Source organism: Merops nubicus, unplaced genomic scaffold, assembly GCF_000691845.1.
Source record: "Merops nubicus isolate BGI_N331 unplaced genomic scaffold, ASM69184v1 scaffold5777, whole genome shotgun sequence".
NCBI lineage: Eukaryota > Metazoa > Chordata > Aves > Coraciiformes > Meropidae > Merops > Merops nubicus.
This window is the reverse complement of record NW_008619501.1, coordinates 45361-63244: the sequence shown is the minus strand read 5'-3', so window position 1 is coordinate 63244 and position 17884 is coordinate 45361. Positions and strand designations below refer to the sequence as shown.

At 35.2% G+C, this 17884-nt stretch overlaps 1 protein-coding gene across 1 annotated transcript in view; it reads left to right on the top strand.

Moving 5' to 3' along the window:
- The window catches only part of LOC103776300 (protein quaking-like), a gene marked incomplete at its 3' end in the record, with an annotated part of 67778 nt that overhangs the window by 31561 nt on the left and 18333 nt on the right, over positions 1-17884 (top strand). Inside the window, exon 3 of the mRNA XM_008943805.1 lies at positions 16832-16882. Coding sequence (XP_008942053.1) covers positions 16832-16882 — 51 coding nt within the window. The remainder of the gene's footprint in view (positions 1-16831; positions 16883-17884) is intronic.

The following is a 17884-nucleotide window of genomic DNA, read 5'->3' as shown; positions in this document are numbered from 1 at the left end:
ATACAGCATGTTCCTGAAACTACTGCATTGAGTTTATAAATTTTAAAAAGAAAATTACTTAAGGCATTCAGAATGCAGTATTTTAAGATATTACTCCAGGAACAATTAACTTTAGTGTCTAGCATCTTCTACAGTGACATTTTCTCTAAACACAGTTTCTCATAACTATACATGTCTGCGTTAAGTTTGATTTCTAGACATAGTCCTCAGACTTGGAGACTTTCTTCATACTTAATTTTTGACTGCTGAAATAATGGGCCTTTTTAGTATTAAACTAACTTGAAACAAAAAAGCGTTCATGTGAAGGTACTGCTGAGCTGACAGATTTAACATGTCACAACTGCCATTTTAAAACACAGTGAAGAATGTACCGTAGTCAGCTGTATGGATATTTTCATGTAGCTGTATGGTGAAGAAAAAATCCTTCAGCTTAGAACCCAAGCCTGTTTCAGAATATACTTGGTCAATATCACTTTGACTTCCTAGAGAGTCATTGTAAAATATAAGATGTAACAAAATTTATTTTGGTTGCTTGTCAGATGGTATTTTTTTTCAGTAGTGAGTACTTCAGAAGGTAGGCTTTTATATGCCAATTTAAAAACCTTTATTTCATTTGTAACCACTTATTTTGAATGCAAGAGGAGTTGTAAAGCTGATTTTTTTTATTATTATTACTACTATTACTTTTATTAAAGAATTGCTGAAGCATGGTCTTTTTCCCTTTTCACCCACACTTGAGTTACACTCCTGATAGTATGGGAGCTGTGACCCTCTGAAGAGATAAGAGCTTACACTGTTAGCTGATAGTATAAGAAAGAAAAAAGTTTTAAAGCCCCACCACCTCCTTTTAGCAAGTTACTGATTTAATTAGATAATTAGATACCAAAGTCTGACTAGTAGATAATATACGTCAGGAAATTCAAAAGGCAACAATGTTAAAGGTAAGTATTATTTCTTGAATTACCCCTGACTGATGGTTGTCTCTTTTTAAGCCTTTTTATGGGGCTCTTGAGTGTCTTTGAAATCTTACCTGCATACCTATTTTCTTCAAGTAAAAAATGTTGAGTTCACATTGACAGTAGTGAAGAACAGAGTGTAGGCACAATAGCTTAGTTAGGTATAAGAATGTGAACTTTGCAAAAAGAGAATGTTTTCCTTAAGTTTTTATATAAAATTTGACAAACACTTCTTATTTGAAGTAATTTATTGTGTAAGCCTTTTCGCTTAAGTCTGAGGAATGTTCTTATTTTCAAGAGCAGAATAATTTTCATTTGAAGGACTGAAAATCTTAGGTGCCTGACGGCCTTAAGAATTATGGCAAAGCAATACTAGTCTCAGAAGATGTTACAGATACGTACCTGATGCAATACATCTTTTAGATAGGTTTATTTCATACATACCTTTGCTTTTTATTGGCTGCATAGTGAATATATCTAGTATGTGTTGGATATATTTCTACGTGTGCTTAGTTTTCCTATGTAATGTGAAAAGTAGCTGAAGCCTTTGATTAACTTTGATATCAAAGCTTGATTATATGCAATTTTCTTCTGAGGGCAGTTAAGTTGCTAAATAGTTAACTGGTTATTGAACTAATTAGATATGGAAATAACTGACTTAATGGCATTACATAAGTACTTGGTTAAAAACATTGGAAGCTGTAGACTGGAGAAGTGTAATCAAAGCCACGCTAGTAGAAACCAACTTACATTATATTTTTATTTGTTTTTCTGTCAGTTCCCTGTGAGAAAAAAAAAACCAACAACTTACGATGAAGAGGCAAGAGAATCTAGATTATCTTGAAATTGGAGAGAAGTAGCACAAAGTGTAGTAGAAAAAGTATTTATCAAGGGTATCTTGAATCATTGCATGAACATCTGTGTATAAACAAGTCTCTTTTATAAATTTTTTGAATTATAATTGCATTATCTTATTCTCTACCATGGTAGACACTGTCTTTCTGCAAAATTACTCTAAGCTTTGTTAGGTGGGAGAAGTTGACTGGGCTACAGGTCACAGCTCTTTCTATCTGGCATCTGGACAGAGGTTTCAAAAGGCTTGGGTGACATTTTGTAAAGAATTGTTTTGAAGTATTGGCAAAACTGTCTTCAAACATCTATCTACATTTTTTGTCTCACAGAGTAGTGAAAGAAGTGAATAGTTCAAATGAAGAAAACTTAATGTAACATGAAAGTTTTTCCACAGTTATTCAAGCAGCAAAAGATGAGAGTCAAGTTACTAAACTAGGCTGGACTTTGCTTTAGCAGAGTATGGGCATTCTAATGTACAGTCATAAGATATCTTAAAGCTTCAGTCTTCTCTTGCAGGAGTAGTATTGTTGATCGTGATCTGATAATGCTAAAAGAAGAAGGTTGATTCTTGTGAGATTTCACAATTTGGTGATATTTCCCTATCTTCATGGTGTGCTGAGAAGGACTAGTTGTTTTGCAGACTTTGCCACCATTCTCCTTTGTCAACACCACTAAACTCTGGATTCTAGATTTTTCTAGGCTAAAACCTTAACCTGTTGGGCTGCCCTTCAGCAGATGATTTTGTGTACTCGTTATATGACAGTCTTTATTTGAACTTTTTAAAGGATTGATGTTGTGATAAGTAAGCTTGTTTACCAGAGAAAATTTGTGTTCAGGGTTGCATTTTGAGTGTGCTTGCTGAGTATCGTGAAACTGTGCTTGGATTTCTGTGTGGGAAAGACTATGAGGCTCATAGGAATTCCCCTGTCCTGTGTGAAGATTGAGTCCACTTAAATGTGGGAATGGAGATAGAACCTGTTGTTGATTCAGGGAGCAAGGCAGCATCTGTGCCTTTGTATTGCCTGTGTAGGTGTTGGTTCTTGGCAGCTCTTAGTTCTCCATATTGTTTGGAGGGCTGCCAGCAGGCAGAATACAGGTTGTTGCTTACCATCCTGGATATGTCTCCTTAGAGTAAAATTTAGCAATTTTATTAAGACTGATAGGAAGGCTCTCTTGTACAGAGTGAAGGAATAAGCACAAAATAAGATACTACTATTGCTGAAACTAAATACTTATATTAGTAATTGAACATTTAGAAGATAAGAGATACTTGACTTACTGCTCCTTTATTGTTTTCCAGATAGAAGCAAGTAATCTGTAGTGTTTCATTGTGGAAGATAGTGGATTACTTTTCAGCATGGAAGAGTCAACTGTATGATAAAAATCACAAATTGTAATTCCTATAACATCTGACTGCTTTGTAATTTAAAGTTCTTTTTAGATGGTGACAGTTCTCTACTTCTCTCGGATCTGATGGCTCTGTGTTAGCCTTTGTTTTGCCTAGACTTGGATTGAAACATTTTTTTAGTCACAGGTGAAATTGCTCTACTTTCTTGCCTTGAAATAACTGGGATGTGAACTCTGAGTGTAGTAGCTTTTGAAGAAATGTGAAGTATTGTGGAGAGTAGATACCAGTGTTGCCATCAAACTCGGGTAGAGGTTTCTGTTAGGTAATTTGTACGTGTGACATGAGGAAAGAATATATATTGACAGTTAAGATTCATACGTATCTCAGCTAGATCTCTTGAAATCCCTTATTGATTCCTAACAGAAGTAAAACAGCAATGTTAGTTATAAACCAAACTGTCCTGACTTTTATGCATCATTTTGCAAGTATGCTAGTGGTGTTTTTCCATGCCCAAGTGGAAGGAATTTTTCTTCAGAAATGAAGAACAGCCTGTTAATTGAACACCTTGATCTGGCATGTGGCCAATGAGTGCATATGATGTAAATATTTGGATATAACACATTGTGTAAATTATGATAATGAATTTGTCTATGCTTAGTAAGTCTGGTGCAGGTGTAATTTTTTTCCCAATGTGTTTCCCTTCTATTCTGACCATGGACTATGAAACATGGTTGGTGTGACTGTTTCCATGAGGATAAGACTTCATGGAGGCGAAAAGGAATTGGGTGTTCTGGTGTTGGGTTATCTGGAGGGTATTTTTTGTGTTTTGTTTGTTTGTTTTTTTTAAATTATGTTCTTGGAGAGTTGGTATTGTGGTGGATTTTTGTGGGATTTTTTTTTTTTAAACATCGTTGATAGGTTTCTTAAGAGAAATTGCTATCTCAATAGCCAGCAAAAATCGGCCCCCAGTGTTATGAATGAAAAGCTGAAAACTGGTTTTCCTCTTCCCCTGTCTTCTCTTGATGTAGTCTGAGTGCTGTACGTGTATCATCTCTGCAATCTGGAGCTCTGGGAACAGTTCCCAAAATCCTGTCGCATACATATTGTCTCCTGGTTACCCGTATTTTTTTTCTGCTGTCTCCCACATTTCTCCATGTCAAAATGCACAGGATCTTTAAACTATCTTTAAACTTCCTATCCATAGAATCTTTAAACTCCGCAGGATAGATCCTGATGTTTGGGCCTAGATGAACTTTTTTTTTTTCTTCTCTTAGTGTGGTGCTATACCTTAATGTATTGGTCCTTAGTGCTTCTGCTGCTGTGGTACTTGGAAGTGAAAGGTGCTGTAAGCACCTGGCCCATTCTGTGGACCTGCTGTGTTCCATTCTGTGGGGAAGCTGCTGTTCACTTTGATTGTCTTTGCCTTGAATAAGAAGGAAGTAATATTTTGGAAGATGTGACACCTAGCATATTAATACCAACTCTGTCATTTCTTCTATACAGTTTGGAGTGTTTTTATAAATTATTATCTGGAATGTTTAGTCCTGCAGCTTCACATAAATGATTTGTGCTTCCCCAGGAGTTGGACATTGCTAAAGGACTGGTATGCCAAACTAAATTTTACTCTGTCTGAATTCACCTGAAGTATCTGACTGATTTAATTGATCCACTTCATTGAATTATTTGAGAGCCACTTAAGATGCAGTATTCTTGATTTCAAATGTCCCACATTTACTACTATATGTATTCAAGAGACTTTAATTTTTAGGTTGCTGGGGTCTGCAGGGGTATTTTGTTTTAACTGGTTCGCTCAACTGACAAAACATACTGTAATATATAACTTGAAGAAATAAAAGCTAGTAGGTAACAACATTTAAGATTTGGAATGAGTTGTAATATGGAAGAGTATAGGTTGTTTTGTGTTCATAATATAGGTTGTATTCACTCTCCATCCTAGTAAGGGAACTTCAAATGACCAAGCAGTGTTTGAGGTGGCTTAGAAACAATCCTTCAGGTTTCAAGTTGACAAAACACTGGAATTGATTCAATTATCTGTCTGACAAAAAGACTTAGAACTCGAATCTCTTAAATCACACTGACTCACAACAGCATTAATCAGAAATGGTCTTAAGATAAGCATTGTTACAAACCAAAACAAGTGATAAATTTTGTAGTTACTAATGTGGTTTGAAATATTGCAGCTAACCTGGAAATTAGTCAATATGTGGTGAGGAGACAAGTGTATTCCAAAACTGTTCTGGTTATTGTTCCTTTCTTTTTTTTTAGCCTGACTAGTTGAATTTTCCAGTATCCAGCCTTTTAAATTGTAAGTTCAATTTAGCTTGAAAGCTGCCTTTCGGAATAGATAATTTGGCAGTAAAAGTAACCTTTCCTCAAGAAAACCCACCTCTCCATTTTTAAGAAAAATCAGATACTTTGAATTTGCTGTCTTGTCTATATAAACCTGAAGAAACAAATGTTTTGAAGGGAAAAACACATATCCTATTGATTATGTGTTTCAGTTCTCTTAAGGAAGTCTGATTTTATTTGGTTACTGCAAGCTTCAGACCTTTTATTTGCAGTCTAATTGAATACGTGCTTCATGACTTATAGTAAAAGAATCTACCAGGTAGAATAAAATGTAACAGTTGAAAATTAGTCATGTTTGGCATATTTCTGGTGTCCCTATTAAACCCATTTTCAACTGGCTGGCTTTGCAAGTTGGGGTATCGAGTACAGTAAATTTGACTAGGTAATGCTGTACCACCAATCATGCCAGATGCAGAAACTGGCAATAATCTGGCATTTTGAGTATGCTCCTCGGATCCTGACCTTTCACAGTAGTAGATAAAGGACTTTTCCAGTGTCTTCCTTGGAGAACCAACCACATAATAGATGAGGGAGCATTTGCAGGGACACCACTGGGAAGGAATAGTTGGATTCCCCTGTCAGCAGTATCATTCTTTATGTCAGGCTGTAGTGGGTAGGAGTTCAAATACGTAGGTTGCATTTGCTGCTCCAACAGTTATTTATAGTGACCCTTAGGGAAGAAGCAACAGAAGAGAGATAAACGTTGCATGGGCAACAACAGCAAGGTGACAGTAAATGAGTTTTGCCTGACTAGCTGGTTAAATAAGACTTTTTTTATTGCAAGAGGAGGGAAAGATAAAATCAGATTGAACATTTAAAGGAAAAAAAAACGAAGCAAATTTGGAACCCTCAAAATGTCAAATAATTTGTCACACACACTTATCTGCTATCTCGTAAGTGTCAGTTCTTGTAAAAGTATTTTCTTTGGATCTGAGTTTTCAGAACATTTAAGGGCCTACAGCTAGGTTTCAGAGTTAAACTGATTTTTTTTGCAGGTTTTTAAACAGACCTCTGAATCTCCTGACCTTGAAAAACATTCTGTGCTCCTGCAAGAGACATCCTGAAGGCTGGTTGACAATCATGGAATCAGCTAGAAAAGCATTTTATTTACCTCAGTTATTGGGCTTAAAAGCTGAGCCTTAAGAAAGAACTGTTTCAGCTGCCTTTGTTAGTGTGTATTTCCTCGCAGCTGAGTCACTGAAAACAGGCTTGCTTTTGTAGGGATATTCCCCCCGCACACACCCCACCCCCTGGTTAGCTTGGAGGTGATTTTGTGACCATTTAGAGAAAAAAACGACCAAAACCTACTTCCATCCTAATTTGTTCTTGCTGCTTTACTTTTGCAAGAGCAAGCTTTCAAACTGTCGGTGGCAGGCTACAGTTGTGGGTAACTGTTCTATAGACTAGTCCAGCTAATATTACAGACATTCTGCTTCTCCCATCTCTTCAGACCTGCTGCCAAATATCCTTTCCCACTCTTTGAACCTGTATTCCAGTGGATCTTGGAAGCTGTGGGCTGCTTCTAGAGGCCCCATGAGATGCATCACAAAGACCCGAGCTCATATTTCTGGTCTCGGTGTGTGAAATTTTAAGTCCCCGCTTCTAATAGAACATGTCTGTGTGCCCTCAAAAAACAAGGGGGTCAAAATGGCTCTTCTTACCCAAATTGTACTAACTGCTTGGTTTCATAGTGACTTTTATTTAAATGTGTTTTCAATATGCAATGAAAAAAATAGATAATCGAGAATTCTGCATTTCTAGTTGAACCGTATTACCAAGGCTGTATCATTAAATAGACTAATGAGGTTTTCTTAATTGGAAGATGTAGTGAGCTTAGGTATTGATAATAACAGTAGTGGGAAAAGTGCCCAAAGAACATGGTATTTAGTTCTAACTTAGTTAACCACGATCATGTATGTATTAAATTAATTGTAAGATCGTTTTCATTCCCTGATGAGCTGTGTTCCGGGTAATGTGCACTCCCATATTTGCTTCTAAAACTGATAAATGCAATCTGTTGGAATTTTTTTTAAGACAATAGCTATTTAATGAATAGCTTGTGTGTACAGGAGAAAAGAATAATCTTGATTGCTTACAATCTGACATTTGAAAAAGCATTTTTTTAGATCTCTTATATTTGCATATCTAATTGCTATGTAATCAAAACTAAGTGAACTGTAGCTACTTGAAACCAAAAAATGAAAGGCAATCATTTTACAGGGGGAAATATCCCACTCATATGCAAGCCTGTCTGAATATTAGAATTATCTTCTTCTTGTGTTTAATTATAGGTGTCTGACTGAGCAGTAAATTTATGCCTGTGTATTAAAGGAGTGAATGTGACCCTGAAACATCAGCTTGCCTTTGTTGAAGCAAAGCATTGGCATTGAGAGAACTTAACAGTGTTGTGTATTTTGATGATAAGGGATTGTGCCAGAATAGCTGTTAATTACCTGCTTTGTTTGATATGGAAAGTAGTGGTTCCGCACTTTTCTTCCCACCAGTGACAGTACTCAATTAAAACTTGTATTAAACAGTGATAATTCTCTGGTTTATCTGGTGGAGAAGACGTGAGGTGAAGGAAATTAACAGGACTTTTTCAGCTGTTTGGAGGCAGCTTTGTGTGGTGGGGGTTTTTTTTTTTTCCCCATGAACCTAGTGACAGTAAAGAAAAAAGAGTTGGATTTTTTTTTTTTTTTACCTTTTTGGTGTGGTGGGTTTTGATGCTTGGGAGGTTTCTTAAAATTTGTTATGACTCAAATCTTGTATTTTACTAATAGTGGCTAATAGTAGAAGTTAAAAATAAATCCTTAATTGTAACGTAGAAGCTGTAAATTAGGAAGATGCTTGCCCTAACCTCTTCCATGTCATTCCTTTGTGTGAAGCATGAGTCCTTATTTCACTGTTTTGTGGTTGTGGGGGTTTGGTTGTGTTGTGGGTTTGTTTTTTTTTTTAACGGCACTAGTAATACATGTCAGAAAAAGAGGAAAGGTTGAAATTAAATTTATTGCCTGAGTGTTTCTATTTCAAGTCCTTGGAAACGTATTTTCTAACATAGTCAGTTTTCTTGTATTCTATTAATATTATTTTATTAAAAATGTCCTCAGATATGATTTTGCAAGATTTTGTAATTGGCTTAATACTTTCCTCTTAGCTTTACTATGTGACAAAACTGAATGCAGTATTTTGAGTGGGAACCCTTCAGTCTTAGTATTCTCTACATATCAGCTATATTTTTTTTTTTTTTTCACATCTAAACAGAAATAACAAGCAAGAGTAAGTTAATGTAGAAAAAAGATTTGGTAATCTGTGTGGATCTTTGTTTACTTCAGGTAGCAATGCTGAAGAATAATCTAAAACTGAAAATGGACAAAATACATCAGTAGACAATAATAAAGAGTATAGAATTGTTACAGTAACACTTTTTTTTAATTTCATTCATCCATCCAAAGAAACTAAGGCATGACTTGGTTGCTTTACTTAAAAAGTTTAGAAGGTCTGTGTACAACAAATTTGTAAAGCTTTATTCTGGAGTGCAAGCTGAATGTTTGATGTTATACTAATTTGGCCAAAAATGAGAAGCAGCAAATGAAAAGGAGTAATTACTGTAACAGCTTTAAAGCATGTGGACAAAATTCTTTTGAAGATCTCAGTGGATATGGCAATGCATGGTAATTCAACTAGAACTTCAGAGCTTCAACTGTTGGGTGAATAGAGGTCACAAGCAGAAAGTAAGATTGGTTGCTTGCAGTAATTAGACACAATTAATAAAGTCTGTTTCGAAGGCATATTGTGCATACTGAATGATTAGAAGCAATGATTAATCTTAGATTAAACCTTAGAATTAAACAAAAAAATCATTAACTTAAAAGGCTTTGTAAGGTGTGGAGAATTTGAAAGATTTTCTTATTTTGTTGAAAACCTAAGCAGTATCCTTGGTAAAGAGCAGAAAGCTAGCTTTTATTTGGTGGTGGAATTTGTCAATCTCAGAGGGTGCACCCATGCTGCAGTGAAAGAATTGGATTAGAAAAAGTTTTAGTTGTGTGAATGTATCATGGTTTACAAAATGAAAACTGTAGAAAGCATTGCTCATGAATGGCATGTTTTTGAAGTAGTCTGCTTTTATTTTGAAGTAAATGTTTTTATAGGCATATTAAGTGATAAATTTAATGGAATTATTTAATTGCATATAATTAGCAATAAATTTTCACAACTATTGGTTACAGTTCAGATAATTCATAAAGTCAATAAATGTAAATTTGCTCCTACTCACCATACAGTTGCCCTTCATACAAAATAAACAGTGATAAGCATTAAATAAGAACTTGATAAGGTGTTTTATGATCTGACTTTTTGAAGTGGAATGATCTCAGTCCATTTCTTTAACTGTTTTTCCAATTTTCTCTCTTTTGCAGTAAAAAGAAAGTGGAATGTGAATTTGAGATGCATTCAGATTAGTAGAATTATTTCATGGCATAGCAGTGCTACAGTGCACTATTAGTGTAACTTCGTTAGTTTATCCATCTAGGATTAGTTTCTGCAGTGATTAGAGTTTCCTATGGTCAGACATGTGCATGAATAGTCATTTCACTTCATAGGTGAGTCCTGCTACTCAGACTCTGCAGTTGCATATTTTTTTCTGATACTGAAGCTAGTTTGAGACTTCTTTAAACTTTCATGTATTTGGTATGAAATCCAAAATTCAGGTAAAGCAGAGGACTATGTTCTTGCTGAACGAATAGCCTTAAATGGACATCTTGTACTCTTTGTTTTTTAAATCAAAGATAATGAGACTCTCAGGTTTTCCTGTTCTTTTGAAATTGTTCTGATTATGTTTCGCAAACTTTAGTCACTTTAAAATTATTTACTAGTGATTTTTTCAGCATTTTCTTTTTAAAGTGTTTCGGGTAGATTTTAAAGGAATGATTTAATGAGTTCTCTTTGATTCAAATTTCCTATTTCCATACACAATTTTAAAATAATATTGTGATGTGCTATTTTGAATAGGTGTTAATTTACTGTATTGTCACATGATCTCTATGTGCAGATATTTTTGCAGGTAAGAAAATGTCTATGTTGAGGTTATTTGCAGTGTTAAAATGTGGAAAAGTAAAGGAACTTTCTCCTTTAGCAGTTGTGTTTCCTAGACCCTTTTTGCATGGTTGGGCTTTCCCTTTGTTCTTTATTATCCTTCTAGGACTTGCAGCCACTTTGGGGGGGATTTTCAGTGTATCTATACCCTAAATTGAGGTCCCTAAGTTTAAGACTAAATGGAAATTCTCTTTTCTAGTCTAACTTTTTTTCCCCATTTGAAAAATGCCATCTAGAATAAACAAATCAGGTAATTTTCTGCACTCACACCATCAACAGTTTTTCCTGAATTTCATTTTTAAGTTGGACAAAAATGTTGTGGTAAGGCATATCCTTCTTCAAATAGCAAAAACTTACTGCCTTGGTAACCTTTGGAAAAAAACCTTAAAATTCTGTTTCCAAACACGTTTAGGAAATGAAAAAATCTAGAAACTGAGAGTTGACTTTCAGCTTTCCAAGTAATCCTCCAGAAGAACACTGTTAAGGATCCTGTTGACAGGTTTTATGTAACACATGAGAAAAATTCAGACCCCTTGTCTCCCCCTATAATCTGAGTTGATGGTACTTGTTATTTGAAATACATGTATACACCCGCTAAACATGCTTTCTTCTCCCTGATGAAATAAGTACTGTTGAAAGCATGTCACAAAACTTGTTTTTATTGCTGATGTACACAATTAATTGTAATTTCCATCAGGTTCAGATCCTGCCTATCTAGGATCAGCTACCAAAGCACCGAAAATGTGAACAATGTTTTTGTTCATGATGGGGGCCAATAGAGCACGTCTCATATTTGTACTTGCACTTTTTAGCTACGTAACAGTGCACTTGCATGCATCTTGTATTTGAAGTATTCTTTCTACTAAAATGATTCTGAACACAACTACATAGATAGTAGTGGTACATATATAATGGTGGTACTGATGCTCTTCATCCCTCCTCTCCTTCTTAGTCATCCGGACAGTTGAGAAGAGAATGTGATTTGGTAAGGGGTAAAAAATTGAAAATTTACTGTGAAAGTAAGGAGGGACAATTTTACTGTTTAGCCCTTGGAATGTCTGTGTCTAAAAGCTAACTTTTTTTTTTTTTTTAATTGGATTTTAAATGATTCAAAAATGTCTTCAAGAAAATGTCAAGAATGCATTTAGAAACAAACTTCCATGCATTAGCAGAGTTAAGTTATGCTGACCTTGGACATGCTCTAAACCAATTTGTAATTATTACAGTCAGAGCAGTTCTTTTTCTGTTGAAAAGTACTGGATTATGATATAGTGGAGGCCAGATTAGATCATACTGATGCTTCCTTCTGGTCAAACTCACTGAAATTGGAAAAAAAAAAAAAAGAAAAAAATGACTTGGAGTTAAGCTTAAGTACAAAAAGAGGGATAACAGTAAGATGTACTGAATAAGATTTCAATATAGTATAATGGAACATTTAATATATTCAAATTTTCTATGAATCACAAAAACTTTAATTTTTCCTATATATATGTTGTATGGCTATATTACTGAAATGTAATAATTCTGTTATCAGGTTGAATTTAAGGTTTTTTTCCCACCATATCTGACTTTGTGCATTGTGGAATTCATACATATATTTGTATTTGCTAAAATGAAAATAGTTCATTAGTGAGGATCATGCTACAATTTGGAAATACAGTATGGTTTAGCTACCTTTCATCTCAGAGAATTCATGTTTTAAAGGATACAATTTTTAATGTTAAGTTCTATTGCTTTGGTCGTACTGTGGATAGAGCAGCTCTGTAGTAGTCAATTCCTCATTAATACTGAATTGAAGAAGAGTATTCAGCAACAAGTTTTAATGTTTGGAGTACTAGGCTTTTGTTGTGTGTCTTGTTACTGGTCTTAGGTTAGATGCACTTAGCAGGGGTTTTGGAGGTTTTTTGTTAGTTTAAGGGGTAAAGTATGTTCACTTGTGTGGCAAACGAGACATTGTCTTCAGGGATTTTTTAAGAGAACAAAGGACGTGAGGTATGATATCTCTAAAAGGCAAGTTTGAGATGCACAGGATCAGGACTTGAGAAATCAGGAGGAAAATGAGACCAAGGTGTTAAGTCACCACAAAATAGTGACAACAGCAGCAGAAGGTGGGTTTTTTCCTAAATGAAATGAGAAATTCTGGTTTATCTGTGATTTTTAGAAATCTATATTCTGTGATGATGGACAGTTTCTTGCTTTCTGTAACTGAGAGGAATATTTTTCATACACATCCAACTAGCTATTTTACCACTGATTGGAATTCCAGTCTGTTTGCTCTGTCTTCATACCAGCAGTTACAGTGGTTATAGGTGGGGTTGAATATTATGACATACAGAACTTGCAGAATACATGGATTTCAGTATCCTGGATGACCTGGCTAAGAGGACTGTGTGTGGTTGTCTACATAGCACACATGCACAAAAAAAAAAGTTATTCACTTATGCAAAGGAAGCATTTAAAGCTCAGTATAGAGCTGTGTACTGCTTATTTCTGTGCTTGGAATTTTAGATGTTACTTGCTTATTCAGAGTTAATTCTGCTACTCTTTGGACTCCGTGAAATGTCTACAGGGTGAACTATTTTTCATGTACGTGGGTATGTATGTATACATATACTTAGGTATATTAGGGAAAACTGTTCACATGCCTGTGTTTTGAATCTTTGATATGTGGCATTTTTATGTACTATTTGATTACTAGATTTAAGGGTTGATTTGTTGGTATCTTCAGAGTAAAGAATTGGAATAACGCCTCCAGCCTAAGATGGGGCAGTGATATAAAACTCTAATAGGCAAGCTATCCTGCATGTTATATTATGTGATATAAACTGTTCTAACAGCTTTCTGTGTATCCAGATAAAAACATTTCAGATCTCCCTTTGAGATACCTCATGTCTCAAGCGTGACAGCTTTTTTAAAAATTCTTTGGTCATCTGTTGATTTGTCTGTGTATTTTATCCTGTTGATTTAAAGTTTTCATAGAAGACATCTATGCTTACTTTTTACTTTGCATACGCTGCATCTGCAGCATAACCCTTTCTGGGCTTGTGGAGCTTAAGTACTGGTGTGTTTAATAGTTGTATATTGTGTATGAAGTCAGTTTAGTCGCTAAAATTTTATTGCAGTTGGTTTCAGACTTGGTTATCTCCATTTCAAGAATGTGATGCTCTACTCAGAAAAGTGGGATACATCTTAATAACCCTGCTTGCAGTGTAAGGTGGAACAGGGAGGATGTGGAGGTTATACTGCGTACACTTGGTTGAGCGTGGCTCGCACTGAAAACAGTTTTTACTGTTGTTGGATAGTACTGTAGTTTGTTCAGTAGTTAAAACATGCTTTACTAACAGACAAAAAAAAAATCTTATCAGCAACTTTTTCTGATAACTTTTTCTGACTCTTCTGAGCATGTAGTGAACGTGCATTTTCCTGTGAGACCATATGGTTTTGCATCAAGAACTTTGTGAGTGTATGGTCTAGGCATTGTTTGTAAATTACAGCAGAAGGTAAATTATTCAGATTACGGTGTGTTACTGTGGAGAACAGCACTGAAGCTAGTAGCTGAAATGCTTGAATTTAACTCTTGGTTATTTCCAAAAGTCTTCTAGTCACTTATGTTGCATAACATTTAAATGAGATTTAATACTTTGTATAAAACAGTTGCATAGGTGGGGATATCAAGATAAATAGTTGCATGGGTAAGAGATGCTGCCTACGAAAAAGGGTATTTAAAACATTACTAAAAAAATTGATATTTTTGTGTCATTGGTATGTTTGTTAATCTCAAAATCAATTCCACACAATAAATTTTTTTTTTTTAAATGGTGGTGTCATAGATCTTGAAATAACCACAAATGTCCTTAAATCAGAATGTAATTCAAAGGATCTTTACTTAAATTTTCATCAAATTATGCAGGATTGGAGACGCTCGCATGCTCTTAAGGAGAGTAATGCCTGAGCTTTATAAGTTAATCATATTAGTCCTCAAAGGACAAAATCATCTTGCCATCATAAATTATTGAAGGCTTTCTGGGGGTGGTATGGCACTATGTTTGGACTGATCAAATGGTCTGTTCTTATTAAAAGCCTTAGGACATCTGTTCCCATGGTTTTGTGTGTATCCTCAGGAATCAATTGAGTCTGAGTTTTCTAAATTAGACCCTGCACAATTGTCTTAAGCAACAGGGGCAGCTCAGAGGAAGTAGTAGAGTCAGGACCACTCTTTTCAGTGATAGCTGGTTGTTAAGGAAATGTAACTTGCAAAGTTAAACTCCACGTTCCATCATGCAGGATATGAGTGTCTGCATTAAAATGTTTTTCTTTAACTCCTAGTATTCTATTTCACCATTAATTTCACCCAGTAAAGGAAGAAGTTTTTGATTGAGGGTTCTTCTACAACAGAAAGGAGAAAACAGTATTTTATTCTTTTTTTTTTTTCCCCTTCATAGCTTTGAAACAAGAATCCTGTTCATGATCCTGGAATCTTATGCTTTTATAGACCTTCAAGTTACTCTTCTGAACTAAACTTAATGCTCTTACTTTTTTAATTTTTTTCTTAAATATTGAAAATAAATGCATTCTCTATTTATATTTCATGTGTTGTTGGGGGGGAGGGGAAAAACACTAAACACACCACCCCTCAAAAAAAAACCCCACACCGAAAACCCTAAACCAACAAAAAACCAAACTGAAATAACTCACCTTTGACTTCCACTGCTTTAGCACCACTTAGTTCAGTGCCAGTACTGCTCAAATCTGTGCCTGCTGCTTGCTGCAGCTGAAGAAGTAATGTAATTGTTGAAAATACAGAGAGAAGTAAGTTGAGGCATAGACAGAGTGTAAAGATGCCCAGGTCTTTTGTCTACTTTTGTGCAGAATTCCCATCATCTGAGTAAGGTGCTTAAGCCAGTGCTGTCCCTGAAAGTAATACTTATTAAACTGCACCTTGCGTCAACAGATATCCCTAAGTGTTGCTATCAAAATAAAATACTCCTTTGTTAGAGGAAGGTGTTGAGGCCATCAAATGCTGATTTAGCATATCAGCAAGATGACATTCCATGTATGCAATGAGGAGGAACTTCAGCTGTTTCAGTGATTTGACTTAAAACATTGACTACAACCCTGTACTGGTTGAGTGGAGTTTATCTTTATATATAATTTAAAGATAACATAATTTCTCATAATAGTGTTTTGAGTATGTACTTTAATGTACTTTGGATATATTTTTATTTATAGACATCCTGTTTTTTCTTGATGTTTGAATGGTTTTCATGAACAACATTTTTGATTTCCCCATTTACAAAAAAAAATGGATGTTCCTCTATCATATATAGTATTTAGATAGTTTTAGATAGTGTGGGTGGAAGGGGTAGAAAAGGGGCTTTAGACCATTTTTTGAATGGATCACATGGTACTGTCCCATGTCACTTAATATTAATGAGCTATTATGGTTGCCCCAGTGGTAATGGGTATTAGTTAAAATAAACTATCCTCTTTGCTCATTTGTATCTTGCATGAATTAGAAATTTTTTTAATTATCATCACACTTGTAAATAAAATTAATTTTTCATTTATTTATTTAATTATTTCAGAAAAAAACATAGCAGCAGCTTCTTATGTTCTGGTAACTGCATCAGTAGAGCATACACTTCAACTGTCTTACAGCCATGTTCGTAGCAGAAGAGAAAGAAGCATTTGTCTTCCTTCTATAGATAACTAGCTCTTTTATTCTTCACTGTTTCCCATTTGCAAAGAACTTCTAAAAATTGTTTTTCTACTAATTTTGCTATTTTGAAACATAAAGAGACCCTGAAAAGGACTTGAAGGTTTTTTGAGTTTTTTTGGGTTTGCTCTAGCATGTATAAAGTTAGTTCATAAAACTGTACAAATCACTACTAACAGTAGTGCAAGAATGCTTGAATCTGCAAAGGAATTTTGTGTTATTTGTCACTCAAAGGAGAACTTGAAGGCAGTGGGGGTAAGGAGAAGAAAACTGTTTTGTTCCTTCTTCTGTGACTTAGGTTCTGTTGATGCTTGTATTGTTTTCTCTTAAATAGCTTGTCTTGCGGCTTCTCGGAATTTCAGTCTCAAGTGTAAACAAGGAATAAATTGTGTCCATCACAGGATAAAATAAAAGCCCTAATTCCAACTCTTCCCACCACTCTTAAACATCTTAAAATAGCAGAATAGGGCACAAGCCCAATCTTTTTTTGCTTTTCAGGTCTCCTTTAAGAGCAGAGACAACCACGATCCAGCAGTTTTGGAGGTAGAGGCAAGTAAATGTTCTACTTGTAAATATTGTAGCAAGTTTTTGCAAATCACCTATTATCTGAGGAGGCTCAGGTTGAACAAGAATCTTAACACAAAACTTAACACTCCCCCTTTCACTAAATGGTGAATTTGCTTTATGTGCTTCTTGACAGGCTTCATATCAGTACACACTGTTACAATACCTAATTGGTGTGAAAATATACAAAATCAATATTAGTAAGTTTTTTTGTGATAAAGTTTTTTCTTTTGAACCTGTCTTCAAAATATAAATTGTTAGGTGGTTCATCATAGTGATTTTTTTTTTATTGGCTAATAATTGCCACACCCAACTACTGGTATTCTAATCAGCTCTTCAGCGTTCTCACTATGGGCAAGTCAACATTTTATGCACTGGATCTAAATCTATAACTATTTCTGTGCTAGGGATATTTGAGAGCTCATGTTGAGCTTCTCCTGAAGGTATCATTTGTGTTCTTAAATTAGTATTTTTACTCTCTTCTGAAGGCTGTATTGGTGGTATAGGAAGGAACTGTCTGTATTGCTGAAGTTTTAAAAATCAGTCAGCCTCTGAATGCTGCTGCTCCTCAGGAAATTTAACTCCTTTAGGTACCTCAGGGTTGCACTTAGGACAATTTTAGCAAACACTTGCTGTTCAGTACAACTCACACAGTCTTGTCTAGGCATATTTTGTCTCTTCCTTCTGACAATTACTGGTGATTTAGATGACTAAGTCAGCTGAAACCTAAACCTGGAAACTTCCTGTTGCTTTTGAGAAACTTGAACTGGATTACAAGTACTTTAGGGCTTCAAGATGAGACTAGCAGCACTGACTTGGAACAGCTTAAACTCTTGTGTGCCTACAGGCTTTAGGCAAAAGTTCAGTAACTGTTCTTGAATTAGCTGAGTGGGATGACCTTGGCTTTTTGGTATGCTACAGAGATAATGCTTCTTGCATCTTCTGATGCTAAACGCAGGGTCCCCCAACTTGTTTTTTAGGCACAAA